This window comes from Nannobrachium achirus (assembly GCF_963921795.1).
Source record: "Nannobrachium achirus genome assembly, chromosome: 2".
NCBI lineage: Eukaryota > Metazoa > Chordata > Actinopteri > Myctophiformes > Myctophidae > Nannobrachium > Nannobrachium achirus.
In genome coordinates this window covers 74,867,485-74,881,535 of record NC_137811.1, presented here as the reverse complement: position 1 = coordinate 74,881,535, position 14,051 = coordinate 74,867,485, and the positions used below count along the sequence as shown (strand labels likewise).

General features: G+C 41.1%; 1 protein-coding gene across 2 annotated transcripts in view; it reads right to left on the bottom strand.

Moving 5' to 3' along the window:
- Positions 1 to 879: 879 nt before the first annotated feature.
- smg9 (SMG9 nonsense mediated mRNA decay factor) overlaps positions 880 to 14,051 on the bottom strand; it is a 65,176-nt gene continuing 52,004 nt past the window's right edge. For both annotated transcript variants that reach the window (XM_080749153.1, XM_080749154.1), the window contains 2 exons: positions 12,019 to 12,163; positions 880 to 2,126 (listed from right to left, as the gene is read on the bottom strand). In XM_080749153.1, coding sequence (XP_080605279.1) covers positions 2,048 to 2,126; positions 12,019 to 12,163 — 224 coding nt within the window. In that variant the 3' untranslated portion in view covers positions 880 to 2,047. The remainder of the gene's footprint in view (positions 2,127 to 12,018; positions 12,164 to 14,051) is intronic.

The window sequence follows — 14,051 nt, the reverse complement described above, 5'->3', positions numbered from 1 at the left end:
ATAAGCACACGCTTTTATTTTTTACATCAACCACAGACACCAGGTGCAACAGTCACAAAACGTCATCATCATCTTTACATTTAAAGCAGTTTAACTTATTTTACAGTTGGTTTGTGTTCAGTAAACAACCTTCCACACTGTGTGTTAGGCCATGTTCACACTGTCAGCAGCACAAACCACACTGCTGTTGTCTTAGCCTAGGGTGCCTTCACCTTTCGGGGTTTGATCCGGTCGGGAGCGGAAACCACTTTACGTCATGTTGTAGTCCTAGACGGACTACACTTTGGCTGGAACAATCAAACAGGATTCAGTTTTAACCCAAAATATTCCCCTGCGCTCAAGGACATACTTTTAGGGTCTACCTAATAAACCCCTTGATGCAGTGTAGTTTTGCTTTCGGAAAATTCGTTTGGTAAATCTTTCAGTCCAACGACTGGCAAGAGTACACTAGGCTACTCGAGCATTTTAATAGGGATTGGGGAAACAAACGGGGGGAAACAAACAAATCGACGTCGCTTATTCTGCTTGTGGTTTCCGCCTAGAACGAATCGACGGCCCGTTGTAAACGAACACCAGGCTTTCCCCCAAGAAAGCCTGGTGACGCGAGGTTACTGTTGTCTAGTCCAGGGGTTCCCAAACCTTTTTGTCTCAGGACACCCCATGAATATTTTTTTAATCCGAGGCACCCCTACATTTTCACTCCCAGAACCTTATATTTATATCATATCGTCGTTGTCAGGTGGAAACCTTGTATGTCCAAAACCGTTCGTTTTGTATTTATCATCTATAAAATGTAATAAACTAGTGAAAACAGCAGATCTACAAGCACACAACGCCTCGCGATGCGAGGCGTTGTGTGCTTGTAGATCAGCTGTTTTCACTAGTTTTGTGCGACAGAGGTTTCTGCCTGACAGTGACGATATTTTAGTGATTATGTTGCGAGGAAAACGTTGAGATAATAAGCCATTTTGGTTAGAACTGACTGAAAACAATGTTGCACTTCAAGTTTAAAATGACACTAAATATTTAAGTGTCCAAATAAATTCCAAATATTATCAAATATTCTCGCGGCACCCCTGGACTGCCGTGGCGGCACCCCAGGGTGCCCCGTCACCCACTTTGAAAACCCCAGGTCTAGTCTGAACAGCAACAAAACAACAACTATAACCTCAAATGGAAACAGGTTTTTAGCAGGGAGGACACTCAAGACACTGGGGCCTGGTTTGATTCACACTTGGTCGTCCAACGGTGTCGCTCTCCGAAACGTAGCTGATCTACAAGCTCACAACGTGGTGCGTTGCGGCGTGTTGTGAGCTTGTAGATCAGCCAATTCCTGCCACGATTGATCCGATCTGTGAATAATGCGCGGACAGTCGTTCCTTAACACATTGACCGCCATTTTAACATACCTCCGTACTCCCACCTGCCATTCGTCTCCATAGACTTCCATGTAATTGGGTGTGCACGGATCATGCACACCCATGCCTAGATAATGCACCACGTGTGTCCACATTGCTCACAGCTTTCAAACAAAAAAATCCGAATGGAAATCCGTTCAGGCATTCATGAGATAACAGCCACTATGTTTAACAAAGATGGCTGCCAAAATGGCTGCCATGCTTGAAAGATGGGGTTGCTATGGGGGTTAAACATGCAATTTCGCGATTGCTATCATGCCTACTCCATTTTTTGGGGTCCAAAATTTTTTTTGAAAAAAAAAATCTTTTGAAATTTTTTTTTTTTTTTTTTTTTTTTTTTTAAATTCTCGGGACTATCGGGCCTGGCGGGGAAAGACATTGGAATAATCTCGGGACTATCGGGCCTGGCAGGGAATGAGTTAAAAAAGGTCAGCTTTGCCTGCGGTCTGAACTCTTAACTCTCAGAGTCACAGAGCTGTAAGGGTCCATGTTGGGACCCCGGGTGGCCCCCGGGCCACATGTTGAAAACCAGTGTCGTACAGGACTGAAGAGCGCCTTCTGACTGAGAGCTTCTCTGTGCAGCACTTCACCCTTATGACCCCTTATGTCCCTTATGCTCCTTATGTCCCTCAGGGCAGCAGGCGGCTGTACTCGGACAGAGCGGAGGATTTCTTCACTCCGTCCCAGATACGAGCTGCATAGTGAAACCTGGAACACAGCCAAACACACACACACACGTCTGCATTAGGCACAGTTCACAACATTAACCCATTTAGGCCTGCTTTAAAGATTAAAAAAATAGCAGATATACAAGCTCACAGCGCGCGCTGCGAGCTTGTAGATCTGCTATTTTTGAAAAATCGTGAACATTTGAATTTTGACCCGATTCTATAAGTGTCTTTTGAATCCTTTTAAGATTTTTGAAAAAACCTAGGTTTCTATGTCAGCAATCTGGCCAGCCATCGTCAAAGAAAAGTCTGTTCTTGAGAGACTACTATGTCAGTGGTGCTCAAACCTTTTCATGTGAAGGACCCCCAAAATGATATTTATTTGGCCACGGACCCCCATTTCAAAATATCTAGTTCCAGGGACCACCCAGAAGCAAAATTTGAGTTACAAACGTTCGATTTGAAAATACATATATTCAAAGATTTGCACACATTTTCACGACTTTTTCAAAAATAGCAGATCTACAAGCTCGCAGCGTGGCACTCGGTGCCACGCTGCGAGCTTGTAGAACTTGTAGCTTGTGATGAGGAGAACATTATGTGAGGATGGTGCGATGGTGTGACGCCAACGACTGGTCATGCACACATTGGCTCACGTGTTGTTCTTGATCACTAAGTTGAGAATGTTATTTAGAAAGCATGTTATTTACACAGATGCTTGTTCCATTGTTTATCGGGTCATCCCATAGTTTCAATGTCTAGATTATTTGGATGGTAGACTGTTTAGACATATGTCGTAGCCTGCTTCCAGACCATAGACCCCGCCCACTCTCAGAGTGGACTCTTTCTCTGGTCTGGAGCTGAGTACAGTACATGAATCGGCATTTATTTTCGGCCCGTCCAATGAGCGCGGGGGGTGGGGGTGGGTCTAACGAATATCCAATCCGCGCAGCAGTTGAAACGATTCAAACGAAGTTCTCACACACAGGCAGGCTGAGGAAGGCACACACACACACACACGCACGCGCTGATTTCACCAAGCTGTTAATGTTGATTACATGTTTCTGGTCGCAGTTCTGTGTGGAAGCAGTCACTGGCACAGACAGAGACACACACACTCTCCGCGACCGTGCGTCGCGTCCACCGTGCGTCTCGATCACCGTGCGTCAAAAGTCCCTCCCCCGTAAATCGCTTAGAATAGGGCACAGGTTCAGACTACTGCGTGAGCTGAGTCTGAGATCAGGCTACCGATGTCAGGTTCTTTAGGCACTACACCAGGGGTGGGCAACTTTGATGATGGAGAGGGCCACTATGTTTTCACTCTCACTCCAGAGGGCCACATAGCAAAAATAGCCGATCTACAAGCTCAAAATGCGTCGCACTGCGACGCATTTTGAGCTTGTAGATCTGCTATTTTTGCTATGTTTGATTTGGAATCCTAAATTATTTTTTTTGCTATTCTTGAATTGGAATCCCTAAAAGTAAAATTGTTATTTAATTTCATATGCATTTATATGTTCTTATGTTAACTTAATGAACTTAAATACAAATAGGCGTACATTGGACATGAAAAAGACTAGTACTGTACTAGTCATGTAAGCTAGTATTGTAACAGCTGAAATCAAAATAGTCACACTTCGGTAACCTGAGGGCCGCATTAAGTGAAGGTGGGGGCCGCATGTGGCCCCCGGGCCGCCAGTTGCCCATGTATGACCTACACTGTCTCTCTGCTCTCCATGTACTGTACGGGTTTACCTTGCCCACTGGATTTTTTTTTTGTTTATAATTTTTATTGCAATGATTTCAATTCTCACATTTCACATTTCACATTCTACATCCATAGTTGCAACCATTTTCTTTTCCTTTTTTTTCCTCTATAAATCCACATTCCCCCCCCCCCCCCCCAACACGTGCAAAAACCCACCACCTACATAACAACACAACAGAAACTCATAAAACAAAATAAAAATAAAATAAAATAATAAAATAAAGAGGCTTTTTTGTTTGATGTCTGTGTCCAAAACACCTTTGCCCACTGTAAGTCGTTCTGAATAAATAGTCTGCTAAATGCCTACATTAAAATAGATTGTTATTCACACAGCTCATTGTTTATGGGGTCATCCCATAGTTTCACTGTCTAGATCAGTGTTTCTCAAATGGGGGTGCGTGTACCCCTAGGGGTACGCAGAGGCACTGCAGGAGGTACTCGAGATAATGCCCACCAAAAAGAAAAATAGAAATGGAAATCATGATACTATTATTCATAGAAGTAGAAACAACATTTACTGTTATGTTTAATGATGACATTTGGAGAAACTTCTTGTAAGCCTGATAAAGCCCATTTTCCACTGGCCTAACTCCACACCACACCGCCCACTTGTGCCAGATTTTCCACTACAAGGACCTGGGTAGAGTGGTGTGAAAGTGGTACTAAACAGGGTACTAAAAAGTATCCACTCTAGAGTAGAGCTAGGCCAAACACTTCATAATGACTGATCACTCACTGACTTTTCATTTAGACCACCAGGATATAGTTGTAATACATGATAATTCTATTGTTCTATTGATTCTATTGTGTTATAACCACTATTGTAATCTACTATAGTGTATTTTAATTATCATAGTAATACATTAATACTCGAAAAGGGGCTATAATAGCCCCTTTTCGACTGCAGTTTTAGCACCACACCACACCACACTACACCACACCACACCACATAAAAATATCTACATTTTCCATTACACAAAAGTACCCCTATCGGTAAGAAACAAATTGACCCTTTTAACTGTGATTATAATACATAATACATTTGTATTACAACTATCATAATTATAATGCACTATAATGGATTATAACTGTGATTATAATACATTATAAAGTATTAATGTATTACTATGATAAGTATAATATACTATAATAGATTATAATAGTGGTTATAACACAATAGAATCTATTATCATGTATTACAACTATATCCTGGTGGTCTAAATGAAAACCCAGTGAGTGATCAGTCATTATGATGTGTTTGGCCCTGTGTGGCCTAGCTCAGAACTACTCTAGAGTGGATACTTTTTAGTACCCTGTTTAGTACCACTTTCACACCACTCTACCCAGGACCTTGTAGTGGAAAACCTCACACAAGTGGGCGGTGTGGTGTGGAGTGGTGTGGAGTTGGGCCAGTGGAAAAGGGGCTATAGTTGCCAACCCCAAATTACATGGTACCAGGCAACTGGTATGTGTTTGAATGTTGTTTGATTGTAAGTTAATATTGACATGAAAACTGGACTGAAAATGTTATGGCCACAGTGTTGAAACTCTCACTCCCTTTTTTATTTGTTGTGATGTTATATTCTTGAAAAGGGGGGTTATCATATACCGCTAGTTATGGTTTTAAAGGTGTATTCAGTGATAATGAAAGTGGCCGGGGGTCATCTTGTCACAGCGTGGAAATGTTTAGTTTTTTATAGATTTTTTACACCATTATAATGTTCTCGTTCTGATCATTAGACCCAATCACTGAATATCGGTAGGCCTACGTCTCCAGCTTCAGGATATGTATGATACTGATTTACTACGAGACTGTGGCATTTTATGAGTTCAGTAGTTTACAATCTAGGCATTTAGCAGACGTTCTTAATTCAGAGCGACTGTGGTTCTCAAAACTTTTATTTTGACCATCATAACTTAACATCATAACATAACTACGGCCATTCTCTACCCTGATTGGTCGAGGACTGGCTGGCCACCTCTGAAAACGGAATCTAGCTATGCTCGCAACACGGGCCATGTTGGAAGTCCTTATATGGTCAGCACACATTCTAGTGAGGAGAATGAATGGAAAATGTACCAATTATATTTTTATTTGAATGAAATACAAATCACTGAATATACCTTTAATTGCAGTTTGGAAAATGTTGTCAGGTAAAGGGGGTACTTGGATTAAAAAATCAGCGAAAGGGGGTACCAAGCCAAAGGGGGTACCAAGCCAAAAAAGATTGAGAAACACGGGTCTAGATTATGTGGATGGTAGACTGTTTAGACCAGGGGTCGGCAACCCAAAATGTTGAAAGAGCCATATTGGACCAAAGAAACTAAAAATAAATCTGTCTGGAGCCGCAAAAAAATATAAAAGCCTTATATATCGTTGTTGTCGGGTGGAAACCTTGTATGTCCAAAACTTCGTTTTGTACTTATCATTTACAAAATTATTTAAACTAGTGAAAACAGACGATCTACAAGCACACAACGTCTCGCATCGCGAGGCGTTGTGTGCTTGTAGATCTGCTGTTTTCACTACTTTTGTGCGACAGTCTTGTATGATGAAGCAGGGCTTTACTTTGCGAGAAAAAAAAATATATTGGCTATATTAGCCTACTGTCAAAATGACTAAGTAGGCTACAAATACATAATGAGCATTAAATTCAATATTTATTCTCCACATTTTTACAGCATTGGAAAGCGTTAAGAATGTTTGTGTCATGTTTGTCCTCCTACAGAAACCATATAAAAACAAAAATATATATATATTTTCCCCCCCATTTTCCCTTAATACATTTTTGAAAAAGCTCCAGGTTGCCACTAGCGTGGCACTAAAGAGCCGCATGCGGCTCTAGAGCCGTGGGTTGCTGAGCCCCGCTTTAGACAGATGTCAGGTTCTTTAGGCACTACACTGTGTCTCTGCTCTCCATGTACTCTACGTGTTTACCTTGTTTAGACAGATGTCAGGTTCTTACACTGTCAGGCACTACACTGTCTCTCTGCTCTCTGTACTGTACTGGAGTGTTTCTTTAGTTTTACAGTAATGTAAATGAACATAAAGGTAATATTGTTACCAGTTCTTCTCAGGATGGTGTGGGACAGTGATAACGGTTTAAATGTTACCAGTTCTTTTTTTTCTTAAAAAAAATTTATCCCACGGTTTTTGTAACCCATTTTTCTCACCCGGTGACTACCTAACCTGTAGTCCTGGTTTCCGCTCTGCCCCTGCCGCACCAGGGGACATTGGGGAGCACCCGGCTGGCTAGGGGGAGGTAGTATAGAAACCAGGACTACTGCATGTTTTTGTGTGAGGGCCTATGCCCAAGGAGACACAGGGAGAACATGCAAACTCACCACAGAAAGGCCCTATCGCCAACCCCACCTAGGGTGTGGGTGCTGATGACGTGGGTGGAGGAACACGCCCCCAGCGCCCACAGCTTCCCCCGGCGGGAATCGAACCCAGGACCTTCTAGCTGTGAGGCGAAGTGCTAACCACTGCACCACCGTGCCCTTCATGTATATGCATGTTACATGACACACACATGTTACCAGTTCTTAATAATAAAGGTTTAAATGCTACCAGTTCTTAAAGGAGCTATAGTCAACTTTTTCTTGAAAAAGGGATGCTAAAATAAAAATAATGTTTCGAAAATATTTTATAAAAAAAATAAGCTTCATATATGTGTTATTGTGTTTCTATTCAAATATGACCACAAAAAGCGTAAAATAATAATAAAATAATCATTTTGGCCATTGTCAGACCGACACTTTGTTTACATTCTAGTCTATAGCATAGACTGTAGAAAAATATGGACGAAGCGACGCCATTGGTTTCTATGCAGCGCAAATGGCACTTTTCCACGCCTTGAAATGGGTGTCGCCATCATAGAAATAAATAGAATTGTAAAAGCACCAGAGATGCTATTGGCTGCCAACGGTCACGTGCAACGCAAGGATACTCGGGAGAATGCGTTGAGCTCTGCCGAAAATATAGCAGACGAAGAAGAAAACGTGGACCGCCCACAAGCCAGCCAGCGAAAAACAACGGACCGCAGTGACAGTAAATGTCCGAAAAACTTTTTCATTTTACCACGGACTACAGAGATTTGTGCACCGAAAGTTTGGAATGCAGCCACCGCTAACCTGACCGGGCCGTCTAGGACTCTGTACCCCGCATTGGAAGCCTTGTTGAGGACTCTACTTTTGAAAGTGCCCGTGCAGTTCTGCAGGGTCTTATAATAATCCAGTTGTCCACTAGACTTTTCACAAAGCAAAGAGGCATTCGTCCAGAGAATTATGCATGGGTTTATTCATATTTATTAACAGGGATTTGTGATGTTTATAGGACTGAAGTTGCACTAATAGTTTTCATTCACACCTCTTAACAAAAGCTGTCAACAATGTCAATGTGACACCTATGTTAACAATGCGATTAATGTAGGAATGGATGCAATATGCATATGAATTGTCCATTGTGACTACAGTCTATGATTGTGACATGCTAAGTAGGCTACAGTAGCGAGAAGCTGGATTAATGAATTGATTTGTGAACTAATTATTGAGCTGACATTATGCAGTATCGTGGGTTAATTATTCCTACATATTAAAGAGGTTATTTCAATCAGCGATCGTTAACGTAAATGCGCTTTATTCAAGTCATTTTTGTTTGATTGAGGTATTTACAGTAGTAGCCTACATCATTCAGCCTATTCCTCCTCTTTGATTCAGTCAATTTCATTCTGGTTTATATTTTGGAAATAAAATGTGAGATCAACCAATGCCTATTTGTGTGCGTTCCTATGCTAATTTGTGTGACATTTGTATGTGTGAATGTAAGTGCTAACTTTGTTTGACGTGCAGACTGTGACAATTATACTGTAGCCTCAGTGTCGTTTTCAAATGTTTTAATTAATACCATTTGGCGAGGCGCTAAATGTTGAGTGTTTCTTTTGTTTAGTTTTATATTCTATTATATGCTATACCACTTTATATACGAGTGGTTACTTGGGGGAAATACATTATTATACTAGCCGTTCTAAACCTACAAAAAGCCAGATAATTGCCATAACATCACGTCGCCGAAGCCTGCTATGACCAACTTCAAATTCCGACCAAGATCTCCCATACTCAGCTGGCTTCAACAACAGGTATATGAGGTGCCAAGGGATACAGGATAGCAGGACATGCAACTTATGTAAAAAGTGCTGTTTTCAGTTTCCAAAATGTTACATGAAATATTTGATAAATAGTCTGAAGTAGGCCTAATGTAAAGTAAGTCTGTGGTAGGCATACATGACAAATTATCAAGAATGCCATATGCCAATGTTAAAGACGAGTTCATAAAATAATATAGGCTTCCATTGGCTTAGAACATAGGCTATTTTGGCTGTGAGTGGCGGCAGTGGCCACTGATAATCTGTAGGCTCGCTCATGTCGATCATGGATTGATGTGGCATGCCATACTTGCACAAATCATGACGAGAAAAATAAAATAAAGACGCATTGTTTTGGTGGCATTATATATAGGCTCTCATAAGTTGTTACACAATCGGGCAGGTATAGCCTTAATTCATAATAAATAAATACCAAGTCATGTGGCTGATATGCCTATAAGAGTAAATAAATTATAGGCGTATTAACAAAAACGATGTTTTAACATTTATAGCCTATAATTATATAGAATTGCCTATATGTGTGTTTATTTATGTCCTCGCTCATTTTAATAGCTCTGGATTAAGAGCGTCTGCCTATATTGTACAGTGTAACCTGGGTTTGTATAATAGTTTTATATTGTAACAATGTTTAAACGCAGTTGTACAAAGAAAACCGACCTACAAGCTAACAGTGCGTCGCATTACGACCAACGCTGATGAGCTGATGTGGGCAAAGGCTGATCTGGGATCAGCCGCGCCCCTGCAACTTTATCATCTATTTTAAAATAAATTGACCAAATTTCGACAAAACGCATATGATGGTGATTGAAAGGCAATTTTTAACTAGCGATAGGAACCATAAAGTATTCATGAAATGTTAATTAAGGCTAGAACACGAAAGGGGAAAATGAATGGGATCCAATGGAGAACAATTCTTTTTGCAACCGGCCGGGGGGGAAAACAGCGCAACTAGCGGCCAATCATAGGAAGTTTTACTTCCGTATTGGAGTCATTTTAAATCGGCAGAACTTGCCCCTTGGTCTATAGACTAGGATGTAAACAAAGTGTCGGCCCTACAATGAAAAGTTGACTGTAGCTCCTTTAATAATAAAAGGTTTAAATGTTACCAGTTCTCCTCGGTCAGGATGGTGTGGGACAGTAATAAAGGTTTAAATGTTACCAGTTCTTAATAATAAAAGGTTTAAATGTTACCAGTTCTTAATAATAAAAGGTTTAAATGTTACCAGTTCTTAATAATAAAAGGTTTAAATGTTACCAGTTCTTAATAATAAAGGTTTAAATGTTACCAGTTCTTAACAGTGTTGGGCAGTAACGAATTACTAATAATATATTACTGTAATATTATTACTTTTTCCAGTAACGAGTAGTGTAAGGTATTACTCTAAAAAAAATCACACCCGTGTGAACTGAGCGGTGGTCCCCCCCCCCCCCCCCCTTCCCCCCTGTGTGTGTGTGTGTGTGCGTGTGCGTGTGCGTGTGCGTGTGTGTGTGTGTGTGTGTGTGTGTGCCTGGTCTGGCCTGGCCTGAACAACAGCGCCCCTCCCTTAACATGTGTGGTCAGAAAAGGTTACTGCAGGCTACAGACAGACAGACAGACAGACAGACAGACACGCAGACAGACAGACCCACACACACGGCCACGTATAGGAGCGTTGTGACCACCGCTCAAAAATGGTAATATATAACGCTTTACTTCGCAAAAAAAAAGCCTCGCTACTCCGTTACTAGCCGTTTTAGCCGATTGCATAAAAAGAACAGATCTACAAGACATCAACATACATCTACAGAGATGCGATGTAGCTTGTAGATCAGTCATTTGCGCAGCGCGCACAGTTATGACGTTGCTTATGTCATGAGACCAGTGTCAGCGCTGCGCTGCCTGTCACAGTCACAGAGAGAGCATAGCGTGCGACGCGTTTACATGGATGGGACGTTTACAATCTACAAGCACTCCACTCGGCCGCGGAGGGGTCCGCCGCGGGGTCCGCCGCGGAGGGGTCCGTCGCGGGGGCGCCGCGGACCGTCCGCGGAGCTCAGCGGGACCACCGTGGACCACTGCGGACTGAGTTGCTGCTGTTAGCCAGTTAGCGTAGCCTCCACTGTCTGTGCTCAATAAGCCTCATGTCAGGGCCGGCGGCAGCCCACAATGGCTGAGGGTGCTATGCTTTAAGTGAAGGATACCCAACTCAAATCGGCCAGGTGAAAACAAAAGGCTAAATTTGCATACCAATGGGAGTGTGTGCCAAACCGGTTGTGGCCAGCCAATGCTGATCTACTGTATTATAATGTAAATTTCGGGAATTACTGAGGTGGGGGTGCTCCCTGGCCAAAATGAGGGTGCAAAGCAGGCCTCAGCACCCTCAGGGAGTTGAAAGCCTACTTTCCTTAGTGGGAACACCCAGAGCCCCTGCACCTCACATCTAAAATAGCCTACACTTTTTAGGCAGAAAAGAAAATATGTAGCATATTATTTAAGGATAATATAGGCAGGCGTCTTCAACAGAGCTGAGAGTTTTAAATGTAATAAAAAATAAGCAATGTTTTGTTGGGTTATATATTATATGTCTTAATTATTAATTGATTCGCTTGTAGGCCTATACCAAAATCCATTAAAAAATGTTTCTAACTGTTCCCAGGTCAAATATTGATGTGTGAATGTGATTAAAATGTGATTAATTGAGATGAATTAATTACAAAGCCTGCAATTATAATTTCTTTAATCGCATCCCAGAGACTCTTATTGTTCCAATAAATTGGATTCAGTTCTAAAAGGAGCTGGCTAAACAGATTTTGCAGGGGAAAAAAAAGTAATATAACTTAATATATTACATATTATTCTTGATTCCAAGTAATAAGTAATATAATATTATTACTTTTTCCAAGGAGTAATAAGTAATAAGTAACGATTACTCTCCTAAGTAATATTGCCCAACACTGGTTCTTAATAATAAAAGGTTTAAATGTTTCCAGTTCTTAATAATAAAAGGTTTAAATGTTACCAGTTCTTCTCGGTCAGGATGGTGTGTGACAGCTGGCAGCGGGGCATGGCCAGGACCTGGCTCCGCAGCTTGGACACCAGAGAGGAGAAGGAGGGGTGTCCTCTGTACCCCGGGAGCAGAGAGAAGAGAGGGGACGTCCCACAGCCTGATACACATGAAGAGGTTCAATATACACCCTGATCAATATAAATACATTCATTATTATACACCCTGATACACATGAAGAGGTTCAATATACACCCTGATCAATATAAATACATTCATTATTATACACCCTGATACACATGAAGAGGTTCAATATACACCCTGATCAATATAAATACATTCATTATTATACACCCTGATACACATGAAGAGGTTCAATATACACCCTGTTCAATATACACCCTTATTATACACCCTGATACACATGAAGAGGTTCAATATACACCCTGATCAATATAAATACATTCATTATTATACACCCTGATACACATGAAGAGGTTCAATATACACCCTGATCAATATAAATACATTCATTATTATACACCCTGATACACATGAAGAGGTTCAATATACACCCTGATCAATATAAATACATTCATTATTATACACCCTGATACACATGAAGAGGTTCAATATACACCCTGTTCAATATACACCCTTATTATACACCCTGATACACATGAAGAGGTTCAATATACACCCTGATCAATATAAATACATTCATTATTATACACCCTGATACACATGAAGAGGTTCAATATACACCCTGATCAATATAAATACATTCATTATTATACACCCTGATACACATGAAGAGGTTCAATATACACCCTGATCAATATAAATACATTATTATACACCCTGATACACATGAAGAGGCTCATTATTATATGTCCTGATCAATATAAAATGTATAAATACATTCATTATTATATGTCCTGATCAATATAAATACATTCATTATTATTATAGCAGGGAGGGAATTCATTTTATTTTTTTGCATGGTGTTAGGCATAGGGTTTTCAAAAACCACCACAAACAAGTCAGGCTCACCCCCTAGTGGTCTGTTTGCAATGAATCCAATATTACTGTAGATATGGTTGAAACCCCAAATAACTAATGGATTATGTTACTATTGGGTCTGCAAAAGAAGTGGAAAAACCTCTGGAAAGGCATCCACGATGGCTGCCTGGAGCTATGTAAACAGGAGACTCGGGTGCGAGCCCAACTCGTTTGCGATGGTTTTTGAAAACCTTATGCCCATACCTAAGACAAAAATCTAAAACTAGTCACCAAGTGCACAAATCTTAGGATTTTTTACATATTCCCTCCCTTGCTTAAAATGCCAATAAACTGGGAGGGAAAATGTAAAAAATCTTCAAGATTCTGACTCGGTAACTAGTTTTCGTGCAAAGTTAATTGATTAATCGGGAGATACGCGAGCGTCAGGTCACATACACAAACTTCAGAAGGCAATCGTAGCCAATCAGGAGGGAATATGGGAAATGGGACAGATCCATGTTGATGACATGACTTTAGAGATACTGTGTAACGCTTTGTGTGATTTTAGGGCAAAATCTGTAGGAGCAGTGTCCAAAAATGTGTTTTGCAATAATCGGCCTCATGGTGGCGCTAGAAGAGGGCCATGTGAGAAATCAGGGCAAAAGTGTGACGTGACTGACCTACTGACTGACTGGGGGACAGCCGGTGGAGCTTTGAATAGTAACTTGCGACCATAAGTGTGACTCACAAATAAAAAAATAAAAATAAAAAAAACAGTTCATTTAAAAGTCTTTGCTTTCCTCTAGTAGAGGAACAGATATGTCTGCATTAGAGGATGCCACGGGAGTGAATTTTCACTCCAGTCACATCCCACGTCCCGCAGAAAAAATCCTGTCCCATCCCAATCCTGGGCCAGAGGAAAACAGATAAATCCCGTCCTGTCCCACTCCTGTAGATGTTTTCCTGGTCCCATCTTGCTCCTGGTCAAAATCACTCCCGATCACCTCCCGCTTCCCGAAAAAAAATGTTTTTCCATTTTGATCCAT